The sequence below is a fragment of the Rhinolophus ferrumequinum genome, chromosome 2 (assembly GCF_004115265.2).
Source record: "Rhinolophus ferrumequinum isolate MPI-CBG mRhiFer1 chromosome 2, mRhiFer1_v1.p, whole genome shotgun sequence".
Taxonomy (NCBI): domain Eukaryota; kingdom Metazoa; phylum Chordata; class Mammalia; order Chiroptera; family Rhinolophidae; genus Rhinolophus; species Rhinolophus ferrumequinum.
This window is the reverse complement of record NC_046285.1, coordinates 74,169,039-74,191,009: the sequence shown is the minus strand read 5'-3', so window position 1 is coordinate 74,191,009 and position 21,971 is coordinate 74,169,039. Positions and strand designations below refer to the sequence as shown.

General features: G+C 33.4%; 1 protein-coding gene across 4 annotated transcripts in view; it reads right to left on the bottom strand.

Moving 5' to 3' along the window:
- Positions 1 to 6,159: 6,159 nt before the first annotated feature.
- Positions 6,160 to 21,971, bottom strand: part of PDCD10 (programmed cell death 10) — a 42,964-nt gene continuing 27,152 nt past the window's right edge. For all 4 annotated transcript variants that reach the window (XM_033087186.1, XM_033087204.1, XM_033087194.1 and 1 more), the window contains 5 exons: positions 18,033 to 18,150; positions 16,251 to 16,377; positions 10,358 to 10,436; positions 9,990 to 10,072; positions 6,160 to 6,643 (listed from right to left, as the gene is read on the bottom strand). In XM_033087186.1, the coding sequence (XP_032943077.1) occupies positions 6,562 to 6,643; positions 9,990 to 10,072; positions 10,358 to 10,436; positions 16,251 to 16,377; positions 18,033 to 18,150 (489 nt within the window). In that variant the 3' untranslated portion in view covers positions 6,160 to 6,561. The remainder of the gene's footprint in view (positions 6,644 to 9,989; positions 10,073 to 10,357; positions 10,437 to 16,250; positions 16,378 to 18,032; positions 18,151 to 21,971) is intronic.

The window sequence follows — 21,971 nt, the reverse complement described above, 5'->3', positions numbered from 1 at the left end:
TTCTGTTTTGATAAAGTAGAGAAATGCAATTAAAAATGAGAGATGGGAGAGTAAAAGAAAACTGTAGAAAAAGAACATTGACTCTCACTTAGGAACTTTTCTCAAAAGCATAGAGGACACACTACAAAAAATAAACAAAATCCACAAGGATTCACAGTACTTATAACATAATATACACAGAAATTATAACAAATAATATAATAGAATTAAGCCCAAACATAACAGTCACCTCAATAAATGTGAATGGATTTAACTCAAGGTCAAAAGATAAACTTCAAAAAAGCATTAAATGAGACAAAAAAGGACACTTTATAACACTAAAATCCACATTTCACATTTAGGATGTAACAGGTATGAATATCTATACAACAAATAACACAGTCACCACCTGTAAAAACAAATACTAGAGGCAAGGTGAGACAGAAACACACCACTAATAGACACTTTTACACATGGTACAAGACAGGTCCAGTGAACAACACAAAAAAGTAAGGATATTTAAGAACTAGACAACAGAGGTAAATATTTTGGATATATATTAAATACTGCATCCTAATAATAGAGAATATACAATCTTCACAAGTATGCATGAAACATTCACATAGCTGTGTAAAAAAACTGATCATATATTAGGCACAAAAAAAAACATCAACAGGTACTACAAAGTTATCACAAACTTTGCTAATCATAAAGCAATAAAAATAGAAAATAATGCAACCAAAAAGGCTCTCCCACTTAAGAATTAAAGGTATTCTGATAAACTTAACTCTCAGGTAAAACAGGAAATACAACCAAAAATTAAACAATTTCTGAAAACAATAAATATATCTGTGGAATACATTCTAAGCACTGATCACAGAAAATTTCATAGAATACCTGTATTAATAAAAAATTAAGATTAATTACATTCTCAACTGAAAGAGCTAGAACTAAGTAAAATAAAAGAAAGTCCAAGATAAAATGAAGAGCTGAAAATTAAAAATTAAAATAGAGCATAGAAAAATAATACATCAAATTAATGAGTAAAATCTAGTAAAACAAAAACATCGACAGAGGATTTGCTCATTTAATAAACAAAATAAAAGGGGAGATGGTGACGATACACAGAATAAGAAATAACAATAGAGAAATAGTTATTGATGGAGAAGAAATAAAAAATTATTTTACTCACTTCAATGCAAATGCATCTAAAAACATAGAGGATATGGATACCTTCTTAGAAAAATACAGTTTAGCAAAATGATTCCTGTACAAAGTTTAAAAAATAATTTGCATAAAATAATTATCAAGAAATTACTTCATAAAAAAAGCACCAAGCCCAGATGGTTTCATAGAGCAATCAATACATTTGTCTACATAAAAATTTTGTTTGCATTAAAAAAAATGCAAAATAAGAATCACAAAAAAGATATAAAAATGGTCCTTAAAAATGAAAGATGCTGAACTTCACTCATAGGAGAAATGGAAATTAAAGATAAACTTAGACACCATTTCTCACCCATCAGATTGGCAAAAACTAGAAAGCTTGACAATTTGTTAGTGAAGCTTTGGGGCCTCACACATTCCTGGTGGAATATGAATTGCGTTAACCTTTATGGAGATTTGGCAATACCTAATAAAACTACATGTGCATATGTCCTTTGACTCAGTAATCCCACTTCTAGGAATGTACTCCGAAGGTACACCTCAAACAAAACAGAAACACATCATTTACTGTAAATTATGTGAAATTTTGCAAAATTTTAAGCACTACCAAAATGCCCAAGCATAGGAGATTAACAGACAAACTGTGATACCTACACACCATGCAATACTGGACTGAGAGATAGATGCTAGATAGAGATTGATTTGGAGATAGAGGTATGAATTCACATGGAGTGTTTATTGGAGATGTTTAGTGAAAAATGCGAAGTCCGTAACAGCATGTATGTGAAGTAGCTAATAATAAGCACATGAAAAGGTGCTCAATTTCCTTTGTCATTAGTGAAATGCAAATTTAAACCATTAGATACCACTTTGTATCTACAAGAATATCTATAATATTTATGTCGTTAACGTATGTTGGTGAGGATGTGGAGAAACAAGAACCCTCACATATTGCTGGTGGGAATGTAACATGGTACAGCCACTTGGAAAAATTTATGTTTGTTAAAAAGTTAAATATAAATTTATTATACAAGCCAACAATTCCACTCTCAGGTTTCTACTCAAAGAAATGAAAACTATGCCCACAAAAAAACCTTGCAGGTCAATGCCCATAGAAGCATTATGCATCACAGCCAAAAAGGAAGCAACCCATGTCCAACTGTAAATAGACATGCAAAGTTCATATACTGGAATACTATTCAACAAGTCGTATTGACAGAAATACTGACATATGCAATGATATGGACCTCAAATACCTTATACTAAGTAAAAGCCAGACTAAAAAGATATCACTGTATAATTCTATTTATATGAAATGTCCAGAAAGAAAAATCTATGGAGATATAAAGTAGCTATTGGTTGCCTGGAACTAAGGAGCCAGGATTGGGTGGGAACAAGGATTAACTATAACAGGGCATGAGGGATTTTATTAGGATGAAAATGGCCTACAACTGGATTGCGGTCAGAATGCACAACTCTTAAAATGGGTCAATTTTGTGGCACTGAATTGTGTAAGAAAGAGGGGATAAGAAAACTCATTTACCTTTCTTCATAAAAAGAAACACAGGGGAAAAAACAGTGAAGTGGGATACCTACGGGGAGGGGATGGGCAGAAGACATATGAGTGACACTTAACTCAGAATACCTTTTGGTATAGTTTTTGTAAGCATATTAATGTTCTACATTTAAAAAATAAAATTAAACCAACAAGGATGGGAAGTGTGTGTGTGTGGGGGGAGGGGGAATGGAGGCTTAAACCTGGAAGAAAACTGAAACAAATAAACTCAATTTATTTCAAACAAATAACATAATCACAGTGAAGGAGGAACAAAGAATGAATCCAAGTAATTTATGAACACAGGATGTAATTATATATCTTAGCCTTAGGCAGAGTACAGATAGGGAGAGAACTACAATCTTGCAGTCTTTTAAGTGTGTTTTTTACAGTGATGTGGGCAAATGCCAAGAAAAACTCTTTTAGATGAATTATAGGGATTGAACAATTGAAAAACGGACTTTTTTGGGAGCCAGGATTCTGAGGAAAGGACATAGAAATATGGAATGGGAAAGGCAAGAAAGAATCCTATGAACACGATTTCTGAAATCAAACATAAGATGTATACGAGCACATGTAAAACGTATGTGTGCATGCATACTTGTGTGTATATGCATATACATACACATTCCCTACTACTGTCGGCTGAACAGGCCAAGTCCAGTAGTACTGAGCATACATCCAGTAGCCAGGTCCATGTATCTATCATTCCCGAGGGTTCCTTGGAGACACTGCTGATTACAGATCCTGGAACATCTTTTATTTAAGACAATGTGCTTAAAAAAACAAAAACAAAAAATGCAGTGGATGCCACAAAGACATAGACGCCACACTGAAGAAGCTTATACTGTCCAAATCTAAGACAATTTAAGCAACAAAGTAATGAATAAGCCACTGAAAAAAATTGAAAACCGAGAGTCCAAAACAATGGTTAATAAATTCACGTTGATGAATGGATGGATGAGGAAGAAAGGAGGGTTCCTTCTTACAGTAGAATGCTGAGTGCCAACTGGTACATGAAGGAATGCTGGAGTTGGAAAGTCACCATTTTGCCACTATTAAAGACTGAGTAAGCAAGAACCATCAATGGATGCTAAATACTGATGTTAGCATGACTTCAGTCTCCCACAGGTTGTTTATTAGATACAAGGTAAAAAAACCATAAACTATACATTGGACAAACTGAACACCACTTTGACCCAGTGACCAAAACGAACATCACCACCGTGGAGCAGATGAACCCTGTATGCCCGAAACCTGATGACACAGTATCACCAACGTGGTATTCTGACCAAGAACGCATAACCTCAATCTAACGAGGAATCCCAAAATGAAGAACATTCTATTAAAAAGGGGAGGAGAGGAGACAGAAGACTGTATTTTTCAAAAACATGTCATGTCAATGCCATAAAAGACAACGGTGGCCACGGAAATGAACCAGAGTAAAGGAGACTTCAGGGAAGGTAAAGAAACAAGCAAATGATAAAAATGGTAAAATCTCAACAATAGGTGAAAGACATGTGGATGTTTTGTACTACTTTATTCTTGCCAATTTTCTGTAAATTTGAAATTATTTCCATAAAAAAAAGTTTTAAAAAAATTAGGAGGGTCTGATTATTGAGTTGCCAACTTCATGTTTTACCTTATAAGCTTATTAAAATGCAATCATTAAAGAAAACAAAACTACCATCTACTATTTATATCATTGTGTTTAAAGGAAGTATGAGGAAGGAACATTTTTAACATCCGAAAAATAGCTATGATCACTAAATAAAAAATTACCTTTTAAAATAAATTTAGATTTATTAAAAAAGAGATCACATTGTCCTAGTTTTTCTCATTTCCCCGTGGACCAAGGAGAGCTTTGTCAGGGAGTTAGTATTTTAAACAAGGTACATTTCGGCAATGGATGAAGTACAGTTCGGTAAAGAGAATGGAGTCTGGAGACAAATGCTGAATTCAAACCCTGGTTCCCGCTGTTACCAGCGCTTGTAACCTAAGCTCTCTTAGCCAGTTTCTTCAAGTGCAAGAGATAAAGTAATAGGACTGTTGAAAATTAAATTAATGTAACTAGAATAGTGCTTCATACAGAGAAGGTGCTCAAGAAATGTTTCCTTTTCTTCCTTTCCGTTGGGAGCCAGCCACCTTTATGTTCTCTGAAGATGTCATCCAACTGGTGCCACATTGGCCCTTTCCTCACTCAACAAACTCAGCCCCCCTTGGGTTACATAAGAATCTGAATTATTCTGAGAATAAACCTCCTTTCTGGAGGTAAATATCATGAAAACAGAAATGAGAGATACTGGATAATGGAATAAAAAGATAAAGGGCTTATAAAAACAGATGAGTTGGGGCACGGCTGGTAACTGATGTATTACCAGGAGGTACAGACAACAGGAGGAAAGGCTAACGTTAGAAAAGTCTGCTGCTCAAAAAAATTATACTTTTTCATGTATTCATAAGTCTATTTTGCAAACGAACATCAGTCTACTTCCAAGAGTAAATAATAGTTCATATCAGAAATAAATAGCAGTAAGATCACCAATTTCTATGTTTTACCAGCTATGAATCTTGGAAAAAAAAAAAAAACTCAGTAAAATGTTCATAAATTATGAGATTCCATCCAACTGTTGTTTTTTTGGCTTCTTTCCACATATTTCCTGTTTACATCTAACAAGACAAATTCCTTTTCTGTTGCCAACGATACTGATTCTTTAAAAAAATCTATTTTTAAAAATGGAGAAAAAAGTTTTTCAAATAACTACATTGCATTAAAGCAAAATTTATATTGCCAACAGAATATTTAACATTTAAAATCTTTATAAAAGATAAACAAATTCTGATTTTTTCCTTTATTTTATCATATCCAAAAAATGAAATCACTTAACATGAATACTTAAAACATAATTTCCTTAAAACTTCTCTATGGTGAGACAAAACTATACATATTTAAAGAGTGTATCTAATATTATTAACACTCATGACAATTTCAAACCAACTAACATTGGTATAGCTTCAAATTACTACTAGCTGTGGCTATTTTTGGAAAAAAGGTGCAAAGCTTATTAGGGCCCAGCATACCAGAAAGAATTTTACATTGTCACAGAGTTCAAAAAGTGGCATTACAGTGTGAAGACACTATAAATTGCCATCTCTCTCATGTCTCTTAAAACAGGCTGGAAAAATATTCAGTACCCTATATATAATAACTAACAAAAATATTTCCATTGACTAGTTTTTGCCCAGTGATTAAGGACAAAAAATTAAAATTCTTGCTGCTTTACTATCTGATAAATTGCTAGTAAGCGTCTGCTAGACGTTCTTTAGACATTACCCCAAGTCGTTTTGGTCTTCTCATCTCATATATATGTGTATACATGTATGTACATACATATATGTATGTACATACATATACATATATATTCACATATATATCCATGTTTTCAAGTAAAGAAATGTTTAACAGATGTAAACTATTTATTGAATATTTGCCACCAAATATTGTTAAATACATTATCTTGCAGCATATCGCTTTCAAGTTAAAATGTCAGAAACAAACACCAATATTTACAATTCTTTTAAGGAATGTTATATAATGACACATTAAGGCGTAAATTCTTTTGGCTTATAATTCTTAAAAGAATGATAATAGCAAAAGTGATGCAAAATCTTCAGTGTGAGATTATGATTAAGCTACATTTTACAAAAATATGGTGTAAGATGGCAATAATCCCATTCAACATCCTGGATTAGATCCCTGCAGGAGGGACTTATAATTTATACAGTCAAACTTTAAAATTTACAGATAAAGGCAGTTCAATACTGCCACTGAGAAGTACATCTCTTAACATATACAACTTTCAGGCCACAGTTTTGAAGGTCTGAAGTATCAAGTTGGTTTGATGAATTAGTCGGTTGGCACTTATGAACACATTTATTGCCCTGTTCAAAAAAAAGAAAAAGCAAGCATTAATTTTATCCAAAAAATTCATTCTTTAAAAATATTATACTCAATGCCATATACTAACAGTAGCAATGAAGTCAATTTAGGAAAAAAGGGTGAGTTAGTACTGAGTATAACAACTTTTATTCCAGATGGAATTGAATGGTCCTCCATCACTTGAAACTGTCTAGGAATTACCGCTCCCTCTTGGTACTGGTTGGCAATTAGGTGTTGGTGGCTGGCTAAGGACAGGTGGTGCCTGAACTACCAGGGTTCGTTTATAGGTCAAATAACTGGTCAAAAGAGGATTCAATGTAGTCTCCAGCTGTGGTTCAAAGAACTTAAAATGAAATCTGCGAAAGCATTATATTCAGTCTCAAAATCTACGTATCAATGAGCATTATAAATCCTGAAGAAAAAGCCAATTACTTCAAATTTGATTCATCCCAATCTCTCTTACCTGCTTTCAAAACGAAAATCTATGATTTCTAATCTACTTTTAGGCTTATTCTACTTTTAAAACAAAATAAGCATGTAGTTTCAGTATTTCGAAGTTGGTAGTACATAAAAATATGTTGTTAAAAATTACATTGTGCTGTATCATATTTCCTGTCAGCCCATCTTCATGTGACTAGAGCATAGAGCTGATGCCCTAGTGCCACTGTGTGGCCTGATCGGTTTCTCAGTAGCCTAGTTAAAGATTGTTATCTTTATCCCGCAGTTCTCAAAAAAAGAGGGCCAAAGAAGAATTAGTTGAATCAAAGTTAATTCATCCTTGAAAGACAACTCAAAGATCAGGCTCCAGTAATAATTTTCAGTTTGAGGAAACAGATACAAAACTCATGACACATTAGTCATACACAAATAACTGTAATTTAAAGAAGCTGCTGAATGGAGAATAGTAGTAGTAGCAGGAAGCCTGAACAATCCACATGCCTCTCTAAACTGTTAAAAATAATTATGGGGCCAAAGCATTGGGATTTTAAAATACTGAACCCAAGTGATTCTAATGTATAAACGTGACAGAAAGTAAATAATTTCAGATTAATGAAAATTAGGCTCTATATGAATTTCTACCTTTCAATGCGCTTATTGCACACAGTTCTTAATTAATTAGAACCAGAAATAATGATCCCATCATGTAAATTATTCTTTTAATGTGTTTTTGGTTATTTGGGCTTAGCAGAGGAGATCCGGGAAAAACAGATGTAAGTTTACTTCCAGAACACACCTGCCAGCTTATTAAACTAAGTCATCAAGGAACACTTACCCAAGACAACCTGAATAGTAGTATGGAACAACACAAAACCATTAAAACTTTAGCTGAGTGTCTTTCATTCATAATATATATACATATAAACATTCTGACCAGTTTGAACTGTTAAAAGTAACTTTAAAAATCAACAAACTGCTCCAATGTATTATTTTATTATTTTAAAATATTATAATATTGTAATAGCTTGACATGGATATAGGGATCTTAAAACTTCAATGGAAGGATATGATGTTAGAGGCCCCTGCTAATTACAGCTGAAATAACTGCTATTTATTTTTCTGAGTTTAAGAACTATTAGAAATGTTTTTGTCTACAAATTTCCTAGCAATCCACTTGAGCTACAAAGAATTCACTGTAAGGTCCGATGCTGCAGAAGACATGGCCTCTACATCAGCTTATACATTTTACTTTTATACACACACACACACACACACACACACACCCTGCCCCCCAGGGTGCCAAAAAAATGTATACATATTTTAAGCGATGTTATCTATATATTACTTTTCTAAGTTGAATTGAATTATGGTAGCAATGTGTAGTATGATGTTCGCTCAAAAGATGGTGTTAATCAAATGAATGCTAGCGTCATCTGCAACAGGCAGGACAAAAAAAATGGCGGAAGCACAGTTATCGTTCAAGAAGCGCAAGACCATTTTGAAGTGGTATTTGAAATTCAAGAACACTGTGGAAGTACAACGACAATGGAGGCGTGACTATGCAAAAGAACCTCCAACACGCCAAACAACCACACGCATTCATGATAAGTTTGAGATACATAATACTGTGTGTGTAAAGAAATTGAAACAGCATGTGCAGCGATACAAGTGGACACTTTGGTCAATGTTGCTCAAGCAGTATGTCACCATAATCAGAAGTGTCTGGATGCTGATGGTAATCACTTTGAGTACCTCTTGTAATTGCAGAAGTCAAACGTGACTTGTATTCATCTTTTGTTATCGGTATATATTGAGTATTATCATTTTAATACTTTTTTCCTTTCTTAAAATATGTATACATTTTTTATGGCACCCTCTGTACGTACACACACACACACACACACACACACAATTTCTTGGTTTCTGGAGTATTCTACAGCCAAATATATGTAAATTAAAAAATAATGTCCAATTTACCTTTTCAGTATTCTACCTGTTTTATAGAATAAGCCTGAAAGCCTCCCTCCTTCTAGGACAATGGATCACAACCTTTGCAGCACTTTAAAATCATCTGGAGCACTTTTACAAAACACCTAAACCCTGGCCCCCCTGCAAGCCAAATGAATCAGAATTTCCGAAGGTAGGGACAAGACACTGGGATATTTAAAAATGGAACCTAAGAGAATCTAATGTGCAAACAGGATTGAGAACCATTGTTTTAACCTTAGCACAGCAGTTCTCAATAGACCTACAGCATCAGTACTATCTGGAAACTTCTTAGAAGTAAATGCATATTCTTGGGCCCACCTTAGACTTACAGAACCAGCAGCTCTGGGGGGTGGGACCCAAAAGCAATTTGTGCTTTAAGAGGCCCTCCAAGTGATTCTACTGCTACTCAAGTTTGAGAACCACTGCTTCAGGGGTCAGTAAGACACATCTCACTTACTTTGTTTCTGTATGGACTGCAAGCTAAGAATACTTTTACATTTTTAATTGGTAAAAAATAAAAATAAATCAAAAGAGTAACATGCAACAAGTGAAAATTATATAAAATTCAAATTGCAATGTCTATAAATAGTTTTATTAGAACATGGCCATCGTGCTCGTATTTCCGTATCATCTATGTCTGCTTTTGAACAACAGCGGAAGTGAAGGCGGCAGTTGCAACAAGCCCACCAAGTCAAAATATTTGCTATCTGGCCCTTTCCATAAAAAGTCTGCCAACCCCTGCACTAGAGTAGAGTTATGGCTGGATTATCAACCATTCCCTTTCTACTTTTAACAGTCTACCTTAGTATTAGCTTAAGTATTAACGATATAGTAAAAGGCTTTATATTTATATGGTTTTACTATCATATAAAACACATAATTTATTTAATTTTAAAAGAGAAGGATGATAACAGTACTTACTTGCCATCTTTAAAATACGTTTTCAGAGTATCACTGAAACTTTTGGAGTACTTTACAAATTCTTTCTTTTGATGTTCAAGTGCCTATAGACATCAAAAAATAGTAAGAAAAAACTAATAAATAAGAGAAGAGAAATAATACAAAAGCCAAAGTCAAAGATAGGAGATTACACAGAATGCAGAATGTATTTTATATAAGAGACAAGCATTTTTAGGAATATTTAGGTAAACGCATGTAACAGGATATTTAAATTCAGTGGTTAATGATACACAACTTCCCAATAATCAAACCGTCTTAGGATTTAATTCAATAAAACAACAAGCTGTTTCATCTAGGGTGGCAGCACATAAGGCTTCTACTGAACTTACCCTGCGGTTCTGGTATTGATATTTTTTGAAGACATTATTCACTGTATCAAGAAGTTCTTTTATTGCACTAGCTATATCCCTGTGTAAGGAAAAAAGAATATTCTTAAAAGAAGTTACATTTGAAAGAAGTTTGTGTACACATGTTTACAAATTATTAATCACACTGTTAACTACCATACAAACACCGCATCAAGCGCAAATATTTGACTGGCTGGTTGAGTGGGGGTTTTAGCTCAGACCCTTCTGTGATCCTGACTTCTCCTGCACTGCTGACCAGACGTTCCACAACATTAACTTGCCCAAATCAGCACCATTCCACTCAGCACCACTTACTTAAGTTTGTAAGAATATGCCTCTGCCTCTCATCTTTTCCAGTTATGAGTTTTCCTTTCTTTCACTAATATAGTTGAATTCAAGTTACCATATTCTCTACTCTTGCTATCTCATGAACAATTATATGAAATTTTGCTATTACATGTAACTTATTTCTATATTTATCCACACTTCAAGGTACATACCTAATAGTTTGATGTTTACAAAATTGCCTCCTCAGGCATAGCTCTTCTCTCTTAAGATGCATTTACCTTCTATCCAATAATTGTGTATCCTCCCCTTCCAAACCTCATCTGTGACTATTTCCTTTAGAAATTATATTTAAATTTCTGGGAGAGACAATATCAGAATATTCTACCTTAACTTTTACAGCAATCATCCTTTGCTATATGTATATGCATCCATACTTTCCTCCCATTTCTAAAGGAAGAGAAAAAAAATCTGTAATTCTCATTTGATTTGACTATGCTTCCTATCCATGCATCATTTTTCCTGAACTCTTTTTTTTCTTTTATATCTATGCTTTTCAATTTCCATGTTCTAACTTCATAGCAATTATTTTTTTTGGTCAAACTAAACTTAATGTAATTCTGCCCTCTCAAATAGTCTCATAGTCTCTAAGCAAGCCTTCTCTTTGTTCACATCCATTCTGTTAGCTGTTAATTATTACAAAACTTTTGCTGTTCAAATGCAAGTATGACGATATGAATTAGTAAAATATAAATCTAGACTGTTTCAAATATAACTTTTTATTACTGATTTTTAATAACAAATCCCAGATTTCAGTTATTCTGTACCTATCACATTTCAGCTCTACGATTGAAAAAAACAAAAAAGCAGTGTCCAGACTGCCCCCAGATTTCTGTATGCATGTATTTATTTCATAGCACGTTTCTAGTAAATAAATGTGGGAATTCTAAAGATTACAAGTAGACAGGATTTTGGTATAAAAAGGTATTTTAGCCTATTTTAAAGTAATAATGACATTTTTATTAAATATTTCAGTAAATATTTACTTATTACCTCCTGAATGCCAACCATCAGTATGACTCAGAAATATTAAAACATTAAATATTCAAATAAGACAAAGAATTTTACATAGAAATGATACCTATGCACTTTTTTCTGCCTCTAGTTTAGTAATAACAGTTTTAAGTTATACAACTATTCCTTTCATTTATGGTTTCAAGCAAGCTGAATCCTTCTGCATTGCTGTGATGGCCACAAGTCCACTTCTGCTTAATAAAATGGTGTCATATGACCATCCTATTTTGTGAGAAAAATTATAATTTCAACAAATAAAAAATGTAAAATCTCTGAATATGGATTGTTCAAATCCACAATGAGCCTATTTAATACAGAATATAAAGGAGCAAATTACACAGTGATCAGTTACCTGTTTATACACAACCGACTTTGTGCTACACTTTAAAATTCTGCTAAAACAGGATTATAAAAATGTGCTTTCAGGGCTAATCAACAAGAGGAACATATAATCCATATTCAATGATAATGACTGGATTCCATAGGTCAAAAAAGCAGGTTCTAAAACTGGTTGCTCACTCACTCACTTGGGCAGCAAAAACAAGAGGGGCAGGAGCAGAAGACAGAAGGAAGAGTTTAGTGGATAGTATTCCAGGCCTACTAACAAAAATTGGGAATTTGTGCTTTAAAAAGGAAAACAAAAATAAGTTTGCTAGGTGATTCTGCTGACAAACCAGGTTTGAAAACCACTGTATGGATACTCAGATACTAGAGCGAAGGTTTGATCCATTATTTGCCACAGAACTTTATAAAGACGAAGGCTGTTTAGCCCTAGGCCTGGCCTTCTCTAAAACAATCTGCAGCAATTTATGTCAAATATTAAGTCATCTGTATGTACACAGAACAGCATTTTCATTTATGGCATCAAGGAAACTAAATTACATTAGTAAATACCTGAAGGTTTGTTTCCTACAAAAGGAAATACCAGCACACACACAAAATACTTGTTAAATAGATAAAGAACTAGAGAAAACTTGAGGGTAAAATAACTATAGTGTAATTATATGCTGTAGTTAATGGATTCTGTGATAAGGGACACATAGTATGGGTATAATAGGAAAGAATCGTAGCAATCTGCAGCTAAATACCTAATGGGGAAATTTTGGAAAAAGATACACACTGCAAAAAAGGACAACCAGTAGCAGATGAAATGTAAATACACATCTTATCAAAAAATTGCATGGAATAGTAGAACTGTTAATCTCACCCAAATCTGTATAATATATGTTTATGCAAACACTCTAAAGGAAGTAAATTCCTTTGCTGTATGTTTAGTTTGTCTAGATTGGCCAACTCTGGAAAAGCTAATTTAAAGCCACATTGAAAACCAAACTCTGGTGAATTTTTGCTTATGATTATGCAAATGTAGATTATAATGAGTAAATAGATAAATGCACAGCTTTCTGGTCTATTAAATCACAAGTCTCCACTAGTCATCCTTTAATTAGAATGTGTCAGACTTTAAAAAATCCTATGAATTAATTTTATAAATTATTTGTGTATGTTAAAATGTAGTCAAACAGAAACATTGATTAATTAAAAGTACTTTAAAATATCTCTTTGCTGGATCATTGTTCCTAATCAACTCCATAGAGAGAAATTGGAAAATAATCTAAGTACTTGTGCTAGGCACTTTACGTATATCATTTCTTTCAATTCTCATAACTATTACCCTCATCTTCACAGGCAGAAACCAGAATCACAGAAGTTAAGCAACTTATCCAAGGTCACACAACTAAATAATCGGAATGGAGATTTAAGCCTAGATCTGCTAAAAGATACACAAATACCTGGATATTTGTTAGCTGACAAGAATATTTTTGTACTTTAATATAACCTATAACACCACGTACAGTACTTGGTATGTTAGGTATATTAAACATGTTTATTGAAAAATATTGCTTAAAAACTGAAGGTGACAACTACCTTAAATATAAGAAAGTAAAATATTTTAAAGAATAATAGTAACTGCACAATATGTTGTGCCTAAGGAATAAGTCATTTTTTTATTTGGGCAACTTTACCCACTAATTTGTTACACAGTTAACTGTGGTAACAGTATGTATCTATGTCTGTCTGTCTGTCTGTCTGTCTATCTATCTATCTATCATCTATCTATCTATCTATCTATCTACACACAAACAGTATACACATTTTAAGAAAGGAAAAAACTGTATTAAAGTTACACTGATGGTAACCACTTTGAGCACCTCTTGTAATTGCAGAGTCAAACATGACTTGTATTCATCTTTTGTTATGAATATATATTGAGTATTACAATTTTAATACAGTTTTTTCCTTTCTTAAAAAGTGTATACATTTTTTGGCACCGTGTGTGTATACATACATACATACATATATATATATATATAATAATATTATGTATTATATATATGTATATGTAATAGAAATAATTACAACTTTAGCCATGAATGCTAATTCATACATTATTGAATTTTAGTCTTGGAAATAATACATATTATCAACAAAGTTTCCATGGCAAATTATCCCTCCTAAAATGGTTAAGAAGTAAATTTTAATTGTCAATAATCTTAATTCAGTTGGCTGAGTACACTCAAGAAAACAGAACTGAACTATTTATACGGCCCCAAATGAGAGAAGCCCCTAATTCAGCCCTGTCAGTGACTATAGACAAAACTAAGGCTCTTGACTTCAACACCCTTATGATTAAAATGTGGCCATTTTATTAAAGTGGTTTTCAAACTGTATCTCTCTAAAGCCATACTGGGTTTAGCAGAGATGTTCCATGGATTCACTAGAGGGGAGAAAGTGAGTCAAACAGCATGGTGAGAGCTCTAGGCCAATCATTTCTACCCCAGCTTCAACCAAAAACTGTTCTCCCTCTTACCTACTGGCATTCTATGTAAGATGTCCTTTACAGTGTTCCAAACAGCAGACACTTTTTCTTGTCAGTTACCAGATTAGATCAACATTATGATCTACGGGAACCAGCACCAAGCTCTACCAATGTACCAGTTGTGACCTTGGGAAAGTTACTTCATTTATTATGCCTCACTTTCCTCATTTGTTACAGGGCATAAGTTAATATGTACGTATATAAAGTACTTTGAAAAGTGCTTAGCAAATAAGTTCCATACAAGTGATTAATATTATTTATTAAGATGACATTGATTCTGTAAACCTCTACTTCAATGACCTGAATCAAAATTTGCTGAAAATATTGTTTTGAAAATGTCAAATCTTCATAGAAATGTAGTATAGATCACCAAAACAAATTAAAACTATTAAATTATTTGAAAATTCTAGAAATTGTTTACAACTGTCTTTGAGATCACTGACAATTTGTTCTTTTAATGGCCCAAAATGTTTACTTTATATACCAAACTAAAAATAAAAATCCAAAAACAGTTGACTGTCTTCCTTCTTTACATATTAGAAATAGTTAAAGGAAGTTGGGGCTTTTCAATAAAGGTAAAATATTTACCTTAGTGTTTGTCCTGTCGCATGGATTGTGCTAGTCAATGAAGCCTTTACCGTCCTGTCTGGTCCTCAATTAGAGGACCAAAAAGAGGAGGGTCACTCCTTGAGAGCTGGGTTGGATACCCATCATGAACCATTCTTTTCTAAAATGGGACATACTCATCTCACTGTATCACTAAAAATAGGTGCCCAAACTAGCTAAAATAGCATTTTGCAATGTGAATTACAAAGAATACTATGTCTGAGAAATGATTGTTATATTTATTCCATATGAGCCTAAGTTATTTAAAGATATATGATGAACCTCTTCCAGAAAAAAGAATTGTGCTAAATCTTTCCTTTCTAGCAATTTCGACTTGTGGTTTCACCAAAAGGTTGTATTGATAGGGCCACTACAATTATCCCTAAATTTCTGTTTTCTATCCATAGGCTGAAGAAAATGACCAAATTCTTCAGTTTAAAAAACCTCATCTAGAAATTATGATTGCATTTCCCGCCTGATTTCCTCCAGCCTCTCACCCCTGAGGAGAGGGTTCTTGGTTTGAGAACCACTCCTCTAGGATGACCTTTCTTAATAGTCAGCCTCCTGCCCCCACTCATATTTTTAGTATTTTTAAACCTGTCACCAAAAGGCAAGGATTTGGAGCTTCACAATTAGGTCAGTATTAGAAAATGCTCTTCACCAAGAGTACATTACTTATCCTAATGACTTGTGTGCCATTTCTGAAATAAAAACAATATTGGTATCCTTTATTATCAGTCCCTATAATTTATCCAACTTCTCTATTCACTTTAATCTGACATTTACATTTTTCCATTTTTTACGTACATTTCATTCACTGTTTTATAATCAAACATTAAAAAAATGTTACTGTACTCTGAAGTCAAATGTCACAGCTTAGAAGTTAATAAAAAGTATCATTTAAAAATTCCAAATTTTTTATTTCAAATTAATATTTTAATATTAATGTCACACCAAAATAAAACATCTAGAATGAGTGGTTCTTTTGAAGTACTTTTGAGAAAAGAAGAACAAAAACAAAAAGTTTCTTACTTGATTGTCTGCAGAAACCTCACTCTGTCATTGATCTCATCTGGTATCTTACTGAGAATTTGCTTAAGTGCTCGTGCCTTTTCATTTAGGTCCTGGAATTCTGGCTCTGGTCGTTCAATCATATACTCTGATAAAATAGATACATAATAAAAAGCATCATGTAACTTCCTGTCAAATTCAAGTCTAAGAATTTACAGTGTTGGTCAAAGGGTGGGGTAGGGAAGGACAAGTAATTAGAAAAGACAGGTTACAAAGCAGAAACTGTTAGAGTTCAATTTATTTGGGTAATAAGAGGGCTCCTACCAAGTTAAAAGCAGAAGATGAAAGAGTACACTTTTAATTTGGGATAAATAGAAAGCCCATGAAGTCTTAAAAAATAAATAAATAAATAAAATTCAAAGGGAGTCAATCAAATTTATCAGGCCTCTGAGGCTACATTTTACAAGGAAACCTTAAAGTAAGTAATGACTTTCATAACAAATATAATGGCAATATACATCTGCCAACGGGGAAGATTAATTTATTGTAACAAAAACCTCTAGACTGAATATACAGTGGCTTATAACCATGTTTCCCCAAAAATAAGACCTAGCCAGGCAATCAGCTCTAATGCATCTTTTGGAGCAAAAATTAATATAAGACCTGGTCTTATTTTACTACAAATTTTACTATAAAATTTTACTTATTTTACTACAAGACCGGGTCTAATACAATATAATACAATACAATACCTGGTGTTATTTTACTATAAGACTGGGTCTTACATAATATCATTTCATATCACATCATATCATATAATACTGAGTCTTATATTAATTTTTGCTCCAAAAGACGCATTAGAGCTGATTGTCTGGCTAGGTCGTATTTTCAGGGAAACAGGGTATGTCAAAACCCCAAACAACCTCCTAAAATATTCAACACATTTTAATCTCACTTAAAAACAAAAACACCACTATAAATCCAACACAACGGCTGGGATCACAGAATAGCAGTTTTGGAAAGGAAGTTAAATCAGACCTGGCAGAGGCAAAAAAGTTACTACCAGAGTTACTGCAGACCTGGAAACTCTACCGACCAATCAATATAACCTGGCCTAACAGGCATGCTTAAATCTAGAATAATGATGAGGACTTTCTTATAAGTTATGGAATCAGTTAAAATACATGTTTTTCTCCTTCAATCCTTTAATAAACATGGGTAATTATACCTCTAAGTTCTCCTAAATTGGTGGGAAAATGTAGCTACTAAATTTAAGTGAAACCAATTGCTAATTATTTTAAAAAGCGAAAAATGAGAAAGAAACAGAAAGGATGGTTATACTGTTCTCTCAAATCCATGCTTGAAAATAATACGTTATACTAAAGTTAAAAAAACAAACTCATTACTTTCAAACTTCTATTTGCATACGGTCAACACAAAATTAAATAACCATTCCATAGAGCTTATCTTTTGGCAAAACTAGAACTCATCAAATATATTAATAGGAAAAAAAATGTTAAAGTGTACAGCATAAACAAATGCTTTATTTACTTCAAGTAATTAAATCTGACAAATATAAAACAAAAAGCCAGAACTACTTTTCTATTTTATATAGCTTTTTCCCCACTATCCTCTCAATAATAATAATAATAATAATAATAATAATAATAATGATGATGATGAAAAAGAAGAGGAGGGGAAGGGGAGATAAGAGGTGGCAGCTCCTTTTGTCAAATAATTAAGATTTGAAAGAAGTGCTTTTCAACAAGTGTAAGAAAAGTAAACAAGAGTCTTTCTGATTACCTTCTACATCATCAGCTGCCATTCGAAGAAGGGACTCTGTGAAGTTAACTTCTACACTTTTTTTCTCTAAAATTTTCATAATGATGTCTTGTGTGAGTCCTGGATTTTCTTTTTCAGCCTAGAAGAAAAGAGAAAGCTAGTTTTGAAATATAGAAACTAAATCCGAATTTCAAAACGAAAAGTTAATTGTTTAGAATCTATTGGGAACTTAGACTGATCAAATTGTAAGAGCAGAAACCTTTGCAAAGCAGATGTGAGGATGGCATTCACATATGTTTTATTAAAGCTTGTGTATCAGTAACTTCTTATTATAGCCATGGTCCCATTTTACATTTGAACATAAAGTACTTAATATTTTTCACTTCTCCTTTACACTGTCCTGCAATCAAACTAATAATAAAGATAGAAATAAACATTACATGTATTTTGGTAATCCAACCATTATTCTTTTCAGTAGTTTAAATATACTGAAGATTTTTAACTTTTTTTCATTAGCTAATCTCTCAACTTCAGGATCAAGCAACTACTCTTCTCACCCGTATTTTGTAGATTCTTTGCATTTAAATTAACGGAAGGGGAAAACAAAACAAAACAGGATTTCATCCAAGTTTTATTGAAGCTATATAATCCCTTAAATACTTTCCCACACAATGATTTTCACTTTCTATTTTATTTTCGTAGCAAGAATATTCCCTTCACTAGTTTTCAGAGCATCAGTAATCCATTTAGTACCTCCTGAGATAGTTTCACTAACGAGTTTACATCGGCTCTATGTTACTCTCTAGGGCACTAAAACCTTCCAGTTATTTCAAGACTGAGTAAGTATAAAGTTCTGAGTTTACCAAAGTTAATTTTGAAGATTTTGGTTTTCCCCAGTACTTTTGTCCCATTTTATTATTTTTTAAATTTTATAATCACCATCTAAGTTTGTTTCTTTTAGGATATCTGCCAATTTTAATCATTATGCTGATGATTTTCTACCTTTTTTTGCCCTGATATTAAATAGAAAATTGAAACAACTGATGATCTTAATCAGATGGTGATCTATTTGTTTTGTTATGTATCAAGCACATTTAACCTCTGACTTTTCAATTTCATTCAGGTATCACTGCAGATCCAGCTTTCGTCTATTCTTATTGTTCTTTCCATTCATTATAACATCTTGTTTCTCATTAGATTTCAGTATCAAAAATTAAAAAGTTGTAGAATGAAATGGGAAAACACATACATTTCTCTCAATCCTGAGATCATATTCACTGTTGTCAAATTCTATTCAGGGAAATCATTTTGATAGATGATTAATAACAATAAAATGTGTCCTACTGAATTCCATTTCTTTTAACAGTAGTCCCCCCTTATCCGCAGGGGATATGTTCCAAGACCCTCAGTGGGTGCCTGTAACCTTGGAAGTACCAAATGCTATATATACAGATGCTCCTCAGCTTACTACAGGATTATTCCCTATAAACCCATCTTAAATTGAAAGTATCACGTTGAAAATGCATTTCATACATCTAACCAATTGAACATCATAGCTTAGGCAAGCCTATCTTAAACATGCTCAGGACATAATATTCAAAAAACGCTGGCAACACAGTACACTGCAGAGTATCAGTCGTTTACTGCCACAGATGAGTCCTGACTGGGAACTGTGATCATGCTGCCACTGCCCGGGATCACAGGGGTATCATACCACATACCGCTAGCCCAGGAAACGAACAAAAGTTCAAAATCCCAAACACGGTTTCTACTGAATGTATACAGCTTTCGCACAATTTTAAGTGGAAAAATCATTAGGTCAAACCATTGTAAGTTGGGGACTGTCCATACTGTTTTTTCCTATACATACGTATCTATAAAATTTAATTTATAAATTAGGCACAGTAAGAGACCTAACAGAATAGAACAATTATAACAACATGCTTTAATAAAAGTTATGCAAATGTGTTCTCGCTCTCAAAATACTGTGACCCTCCTTCACTTGCAGTAAAAGACTTTGTGTCACCCGTTGATGATCCTTTGCCAATGTCTTCATATAGGCTCAATGCTTTCTGGTGCAACATGTTTTTGTCATCATTTGGAACTTTCTCTGTCCATGCATTCTACCCACAAATTTAATGACATTCTATCTTAACTAAACACTTACCATCCACTGTGGCCATAACTTTTGCAGTATAAAGTGCGACAGCAAACTTGCAAATTTCTTTTTCCCTCTTCACAATTGCATTTGTACTTATAGCACCCTCAGCATAGGATTATTTCCTTCCTTATTAAGTCAAAAACTTCCACCTTTTCACTTTGAGGAAGTTCTTTAAGGCTTCTCTTTGGAATATCCTGATTGCTAGCATCACAATACTTGAGCTTTGGATCCATTATTAAGTAAAATAAGGGTTACTTAAACATAAGCACTGGGGACGACTGTGGCAGAAGATCTGAAAACCGAGATAGCTACTTGGTGACCAACAGGCGGGGAGCACACAGCATTAATATACTAGACAAAGGGACAATTCATGGCCCAGGTGGGACTGACCATGAGGCATGAGATTTCATCACGCTACTCAAAACAGCGCGCAATTTAAAAACTTACGAATTATTTCTGGAATTTTCCATTTCATATTTTCAAACTGTGGTTAACCACAGTAGTAACTAAAGTGAAACTGCAGATAAGGTGACCACTATATAATGTTTTGATTTTTCCTTCCATGAATATATTTTAGAAACTTATGGAAATAAAACAAGCTGCCTTTAGAAGAAAAGGTATATAAATAAGCCTAAGATAGGGTAAACTTTATTAATTTTGTGACCTGCCACAAAATTACATACACTATTCAAATAAGCCAATATTTGATAAATGCTTTATCTGCCCTAAATAATATTAAATCTATACACAATATATTATCTTAGGAAGCAGGAGAGCATACTCTATTGATGCCAGCAGAAAATAATCTCTCTCTGATTAAGTTATAGTAAGGTGCTAAGAGAATTAAATGCTGAAAGCCTGAGAACAAAGTTTTTAAGAACAAGTTGGTCTGGAGCCCCAAAATGCCAAAGCTAGAATATAACAGAAATCTCACAGAGGTTCCTAACTTTCTCAGTTCAGTGTTCTTAGTGCAAAAAGAAATACCTAACAGTACTGTGTATTACGTAGTTAGGTTCAAACAACTTAATAAGTTAGGAGTTATGTCCTAACAATTTAGTAGCCTTATAAAAAATACATCAATTGAAAGAAAAGTGTCTTATTTCATTCTTAAATAACCAGGATTATTTATTAATGAGATCTGTGCCTCTGTTGGACTCTGGCCAATTTCTCCAACATTGGAATCAGATTGGACCTTTCCACCCTCATTTCCTTGTACACTGATTTTCTTGTGGTATTTACTTTTTGTCACAGCAGTGGCCAAAAGTCTAGCTAACAAAGATGACATCACTGAAAGGAATGTAGCCCAATCAAATATGTTGAAACTGCAAGCTACCTCAAGTTCAGTGTCAACCAGATGTTGATTATCACTGTATTTATCCAAAAATTTTAAAATATCTCATGACACCCCCGAGATAGTTGTGGGGCCCCAGTGTGCCTCAAAGCACAATTTAAGAACAAGCGCCTCAGTATCTTCTGGCTGGAGTCTCAGTTAAGATTTTTTTTTTTTTAAATTTTAAAAACCTTTAAATTTACCCAATGACTCTGACAAAATAAACAGATCTACCCTTCAATCAGAGACTCTATTTATACCTCTAGATTTTCCCCCAGAATAAAACCCTCAACTCTGTGGGTGTCGAATTTTTATGAGGAATCCAATTGTGAGACAAAACTATCTCCAAGGGCAGTAATATGCGCTCTTGTGGATCATTGATTCTCAACAGCACAACCGATCAGAACTTCCCAGAGGGGTAAAGAATCAAAAGCAGTATCGGTATCTTAAAAGATAATATTCACTAGTA